This window comes from Limulus polyphemus, unplaced genomic scaffold, assembly GCF_000517525.1.
Source record: "Limulus polyphemus unplaced genomic scaffold, Limulus_polyphemus-2.1.2 Scaffold173, whole genome shotgun sequence".
Lineage (NCBI taxonomy): Eukaryota > Metazoa > Arthropoda > Merostomata > Xiphosura > Limulidae > Limulus > Limulus polyphemus.
Genome location: NW_013665783.1, coordinates 49,735 through 56,662, shown reverse-complemented (window position 1 = coordinate 56,662; position 6,928 = coordinate 49,735). Strand labels below are relative to the sequence as shown.

The following is a 6,928-nucleotide window of genomic DNA, read 5'->3' as shown; positions in this document are numbered from 1 at the left end:
TATATATATATATATATATATATATATACATACATTAGAAATGCAAATATCGTTAAGCACATCATTGTATTTTAATTAATGAATGTTTTATATTATGTATCGTTTGATAGGAAGAAAACATTGTATCCTGGCAAGCGCCCCTAGTATGTATTTCGAAAAGTGAGGGTTCGTGTTTTATTGTCCATTTTTATAAAAATGATTTAACTTAGATATACTTGAAAGGTAATACGAAAACCTTATAAAAAGTTTTAAATCAAACTTAATTTTGCTTCAGAAAGCTAATTTTAAAATCGAGGGCAGTGGAAGGTAAGTTTACATCACACACTATCGTTAAACAATATTTAATGTGACTAACTCCTACAACATCATCTTGTTCGAATGAATAGCATAATTTCTATTCCACTTTTACAAGTTTCAATTTCACCAAGATAGATTGAAAGTAAATTTCAGCATGCATTGATAATTTTTAATGTAATTGTAGAAATGTTACAACATATTTCACCATTCAGTATCCTCCGATAATTATTAATCTACAGCCTCAACACTACAGTAGACTAGAGTTAATATCAATAAATTATTTAAATACACATCTTACAATATGCTGTTACTATAAATGATATAGATTGGGAAATTTCCTTTTCTGCGATAACAAAATGTAACGTCGCCACTGACAGTGACAATTATTTAGGCTTACCTCTGATTAGTAGTGCAAAGATTATAGTTATACGTATAAACCTACATCAGTTAGTCTAAGATAAGTGAAAAATAATGTTACTGAAACTAAAAACATGGTAATAAAACTAAAATACTAATTACATTGCACTGTTACAGTATCACTACTATCTGTAATAGTCTATTGGTAGTGCTCATGTGTTACTTTTATTGTAGTGATTCTACATTGCTAGGCGTAAGATGGATTAGTGAATAGCCTAGTCCTAACTTGGGGAGAAATGGAAATTGTAAGGTAACTGTACAAAAGTGTTTTAGATTGAGTTACATCAGGATTTTTTATCTCAAAAATACGTTTTACTGAGCTTTTTAATTTACACTTACAAGTCACAGTATGATTAAATTAGTGGTTGCATAATATTTCAATTTACATATAGGTTTAGTTTACATCAATTAACCATGGAGTGTGGAATATGAAACAGAATTGACCATTGTTATAGCAAGTGATGGCCACGTTTAATGATTTTTTAATTAGGTGTGGAAATATTGTATATGTTTTAACACATTAACTGCTGTAATGCTTGGCATCAGCTACTACAAGTGCAGATAAGAGTTTTAGTGGAAAGTAATAGTTTTTTTTTTAATTTCAGATTAGTTACTCTTTTACTTATTTGGTTTTAATTCCTTTCATCTAGGGCCTTCTTTATCATAAAATTAAAAGTTAGCCATTTTTCATAGATGTATATATAGGAGTTAACAGGCTTCCTGGATGAAATATTTTCTTGTATAATGAATACACTAATTTGTGTTCTAACAAACTTGTAAGGATGGGTGCCAATATGGAAATTTTATTGCAATTTTAATTGTTGAAGAACTAAAGTGATTCTGGCAATGAAAGTTTAGAGATGCTATGAGCCTCTTCAGGGAGTTTAGGGTTATAAATATCAGGTAGCTCTTTCAGAAATTCTTTTCAAAAACAACAGAAACTTTTTATTAGGCTTACAAGTTTAGATAGAAGTATTATGCCATGAAAAAGATATACTGATCAATTGGTGGGGTAGTTAGGTACAAGAAAGAACTATTTATTAGAGACACATAACTGATTAAATTTGTGAGATAAGTAAGGTAGGAAAGAACAGTTTATGAGAGATTTATTACACTTAAACAATTTGTGAACTAGAGTATGTGGGTAAGTTCACAATTATTTTCTTAAAAAAAATATTTTTAAACAAAGCTTAGTCGAGATAGAAAGGGCTGTAATACTTTGATGAGAAACACTCTTTTGTAGATTAATATTAATATGATATTAGGTTGTTGTGTACGGATAAAGTAGAGAGGTTGAAAATAATCTGTTCCTTCAACACTAATACTAGGATTCCTTGTTACAAGATGTTAGAAGTTGAGACTTTGATGCTGCTAACAAATTAGATGTAAGTGGTTTTCCTTAAGAACTGAAAACAGAGTGAGAAGGATTTGACTTTGAGCATCTGCTTGTTAGGCTTTTGCTCTATTGAACATATAATTACTACATGTTGCATAGTTGGTTAGAGCACTTATATTGTAATGAACATATAATTACTACATGTTGCACAGTTGGTTAGAGCACTTATGCTTCTAACCAACTGTGCAACATGTATTAATTATATGTTCATAACTTGTTATACATTTTCTGATGAAGTGAAATCATAGACCAATCAGAAGTCAAACTAAGTAAATGCTCTAATCAACTATGCAACATGTATTAATTATATGTTCATAACAGTATAAGAGCTCTAACCAACTGTGCAACATGTATTAATTATATGTTCATAACAGCATAAGTGCTTACTTTTAATGTTACTGGAAGCTAGTGAAATGAATAGAATGATCTATCTTAGGGAACACAAGAACAAAAAAGGTGAAATGTTATTCTGTTAGTTAAAGATGGGGTAAAGACTCAAAAGTGGCTACGAGTTAAAATTTGTATCAAAAAATAGAAAAAAACTTGCATATATGTTTTATAGTCTTTTTAAAGTATTCAGCAGTTAATTTCCTCTGGTATTAGAAATTTATTTTAAAGGATGGTCAGTCTAGGGGGATTAACTTTAAAATGTTTATCTTTCTCAAAATAGTAAAATAACTTTGGTTGCTTTTTTTTAACATATTAATCTTTTTGAAAGATGCAGTTTTAGAACTAATTTTTTTTTAATTATGAGGTGACATATAATTCTTTTGTGAAGAGGATTTTGACATTATTTGTCATAGGTTGCTATGTTATATTAATGAAATATACAGTATAATTGTATTATTTTTTATACCTTAAATATTTTGAAATTTCAGGTTATCAACTCGTGCCTAAAAACTATCCCAGAAATTAATAATTCAAATACAATATTACAATCGAGTCTGATGAAAAGAATTATTCATTAATATTTTTTTCAATTTAGCAGATCGACAAATGCATGTTTTCAGAATCAAAATACCGTGTTCTTGAGCAACTTCAGTCTGATCCTTTGGCTTCTGACTTATTATGGAGTTTATTCTGTGCAGCAGTGGAGAGTTATCGCCATGATAGTATCTTAAGGCCTTTCCCTTCAGCTTTTCTGGATGAGAGAACAAGAGAAAAAGATGTTGAACACCTGGTAGGCCTGAAATTACTTTTAAATATCTTATTGTTGTTCAACTGTATATAGCAGAGCTGGGAAATTAGTGGTATTTGCTAATTGATTAATTAGTGGCCACACTCATCAATTAGTACAGTGTTTCTTAAACCATAGCATCTATAAAAAAATATTAGTGGCAGATGTTGCCAACCAGTTGCCTTCCCTCTACACAGTAGTTCAACAACAACAACAAAAAGTTGGTGGTAGTTGCTGCCAGACAGTTGTCTTCCCTCTAGTCAGCAGTACAACAATAACAGCCAACAGAAAAATGTTAGTAGCAGGTGCTGGAAACCAGTTGCCTTCCCTCTACACAGTAGTTCAACAACAACAACAAAAACTTGGTGGTAGTTACTGCCAGACAGTTGCCTTCCCTCTAGTTAACAGTTTAAAATTAGTGAAAGTAGAAGATAGCCTTAGAAGCATAAAACAGTGTAAACAGGTTTGGTCCCAATATTTCGGTTACTTGGATAATTGGAAATTCTAATTTGGGCTAGTTGATTAATTTTGTGACAATGGATTTAATCACACTTTTAATTAATCTATTATTGGAATAATCAAGAACGGTAATAATCGGAAACACTAATTTCGATTAATTGATTATTTTTGTGATAATTAATGTAATCAGAATTTTGCTGTGCGTAGGTAATAAAGAATTAGTTAAAATTACTGGAAGGGAAAAAGAAATAGGTGATCCATATTTTTTTTACAAAAGACCTGTTGTTGACCATTTGATCTCTGTATTATGACTTTAATCATTTATTTGTATTTATAGTGTAAGTTGTGGTGGATTTTTTTTAAGACATTGTTTTAAGAGTTTTCAAAAAAGGACAAATTCCTGAAATTACTATATATATTCTGTACAAAACAATAAAATCATTTAAAAAATTGTTAACATATACACTGAGTTTGTTAATAAATCTGTTAAATATTGCTGACCATGTAGTGGGAGCACTACAATAAGTTTTGGTAACTTTTGAAGTTAGTGTTAAGTAATTGTTAACATGTTACTCAGAAAAGAAAAATTACTTTTATAGTTTTAATAGGATTCACAATAACCAAGAATCTTGTAAGTCATTCTTTTAATTATTACTATTAGATACTAGTAGTAATGTTTTCAATTCTTTTCAGCGCACAGTTGTTTCAAGCATACCATCATTTCAAGAACTAATTGTTAATGACAATATTCAGAAAACTCTGCCATCCGAGTCATGGGACCTCTTACATTGGGTGTTACAAACCAGTTCTTTTCGTCTTTGTTCAGTTAATAGTACAGATAAGGTAGTATATATTTTTATACAAAAACTTGTTTTTCATTATTCTTGATTATTTGAAATTTGTATTAATACTTCTCATATTAGTTAGCAAGGTTTACTTAGGTGAGTGTTAATATGAAATATAAGACTTTAGTGAGACACACATTATTAAAATCTGTACATAAAGAAAACTTAGAACTTGCTTATTTTATCTATGGTATCTCAGTTTCAGAATATCAAGCAGTTGACTCATCAAGTAATGTCTGCCTCAGCTCCTACTCATGTATATGAAGTTTGCCCTACTGGTTCACGGGAACAGAAATTTCAGAAAGCCAAAGGAGAATGGAAATCGCTCTATGCTTATCATGGCTCTAGAATAGATAACTTTTTTTCTATTCTACATAATGGACTGGTTTCTAATCTGAATAAGGTAAACTTGTTAAGCATTTAAAAAGTTTTATCTATTTTTTGATTATCCCTTTAACTGTAATCATCCTTCCTTTATGAGGTTTACCCCCACTCCCAATTTTTTTGTAAAGAAAAATTTCAATAACAAACAGGTATGATTCTCTAAAGATGCAGTTTGTTCTGAGAGGATTAAATTGAATACTTCTCTATGATTTATTGTATAAAATCTAGGACCTTAATGCTATTAAAGTCAATCTTCTAATGGAACACTTAAAGTTATTTGAGAAACTACAGTTTAATTAGAAATTAAAGCCCACTTATAAGTATCAGAAATGTTATGCTAATTACATTAAAATGGTTAAAACCAATTTTTTATGATCAAATACAGAAGGAGGTAGATTAACTACAGGTACAGTAATATGATAGTCGTCTATCATTAAGTCTGGCCTATTTTGTAATTAATCAAAAATAAATAGTTAGCTGTGAATAAACATTTCATTTAGGCCAACATATTTTTAATTTGTAGGACTTTTGAATCTTATGGTCGTTGTGGTTATAACTGTTCGCTATTTATTTTTATTTAATTCTTTTTTTTTTAGTTTAACAGTGACATAAAAATTTAATTTACATCATTGTGTTACACCACAGTTTCATTACTTTGAGCAAAATCTAAAAAAAAATACTTGAGTCACCCAATTGTTATGATTTTTTTAGCCAGCCTTCTTGTCAATTTATTAGTAGTAGTCAGAGGTGTATTGTAGAATGTGTGGGCTCCCCTGCAAGTTTCCCCATTGGGCCTCCTTCATATCCGATTTATTATAGCACTATGGGCCCCCTATTTAAGTAGGCTTCCTCCCTCACTGCAGGGTGTGTGGGAACAGTTGCTATGCCCCTAGTAATAGTAGTGTTTTTCTATAAACTAATTCACAAATTGAAGGACTGGAACCAGCACAAAGAATAGCTGTATTGAGGGCTAATGCAGTGCATTTCATCAATTTGTGTAGTATATCTTAGAACATGATAAATTACAATTTACTCCTACTTATTAGTTTAATTTTGTGGTTACCTATGTATTAGCTTACTAATGTGTGTCGTGGGTCAATCTGTTTATTGAATGTCTGTATGGGCATGTTATTGTTGGAATTGTACTACTTCGTACTGTAAGAAAAATACTTTGTGAAACTGTGCATCAAATTAAAGTAAATTTGGAAGTGTTGAAAACATCTATTTATATGTTTTGTCATGATTTTTGCGAGGTACGGTTATAACGAGCTACATGCCTTGAAGTTGGTTTGTTTATGATACCGAAGCATGATCCTGTATAGGATAACAATTGTTATATTTTATGATATATGCCAAGTTAAATTAGCTTTGAATGCATTACTCTTAATTGGCCCATTATGAGTTTAGTACTATTAGTGTAGTACTATTTGAAATGTACTTTATAGGCCACTGACAACAAAACCTTTTCAGTATTACCAAGATGTTTTGGTTACAATAACCAAAACTGTTAGTTCAAACATTAAATTGAATGCTAATACAAGAAAACAAAATAATTTGGATTGCTGTGTAATATTTGATCATATAATACTTTTTTAATGTATCAACTAATTCTGATCGATTATGTGGTGTACATAGGACTTTTCTTGTACTTTCAGACTTCTCTCTTTGGAACAGGGACATATTTGTCTAGTGAATTGACTGTTGCTCTACATTACAGTCCAGTAGGTTGGAGCTGGAAAAAAAGTCTACATGGAAGCCAGATAAGTTGTGTTGCTGTTTGTGAAATGATAGATCACCCTGACTTAAAATGCCAAACTAAAGGTAGGACATGTGTTATGTTTTAGCAGTTTTATATGATTCATGTGTTTAATTATATACATAACAAAGGTAGGACATATTTTAGCAGTTTTATATGATTTATAAGTGTTTAACTATATACATAAATATGTCGCT

The 6,928-nt window shown here is 30.3% G+C and overlaps 1 protein-coding gene across 6 annotated transcripts in view; it reads left to right on the top strand.

The window, feature by feature from the left end:
* The first annotated feature begins 146 nt into the window (after window positions 1-146).
* The window catches only part of LOC106478023 (mono [ADP-ribose] polymerase PARP16-like), an 11,502-nt gene continuing 4,720 nt past the window's right edge, over window positions 147-6,928 (top strand). Inside the window, exons 1-5 of one of the 6 annotated variants that reach the window (XM_013938527.2) lie at window positions 147-306; window positions 3,096-3,290; window positions 4,440-4,589; window positions 4,791-4,994; window positions 6,631-6,796. In XM_013938527.2, the coding sequence (XP_013793981.1) occupies window positions 3,111-3,290; window positions 4,440-4,589; window positions 4,791-4,994; window positions 6,631-6,796 (700 nt within the window). In that variant the 5' untranslated portion in view covers window positions 147-306; window positions 3,096-3,110. Of the gene's footprint in view, window positions 307-686; window positions 792-845; window positions 965-3,095; window positions 3,291-4,439; window positions 4,590-4,790; window positions 4,995-6,630; window positions 6,797-6,928 lie in introns of those variants that run through there. The other 5 variants (XM_013938528.2, XM_013938526.2, XM_022381538.1 and 2 more) reach the window with 5 other exon arrangements.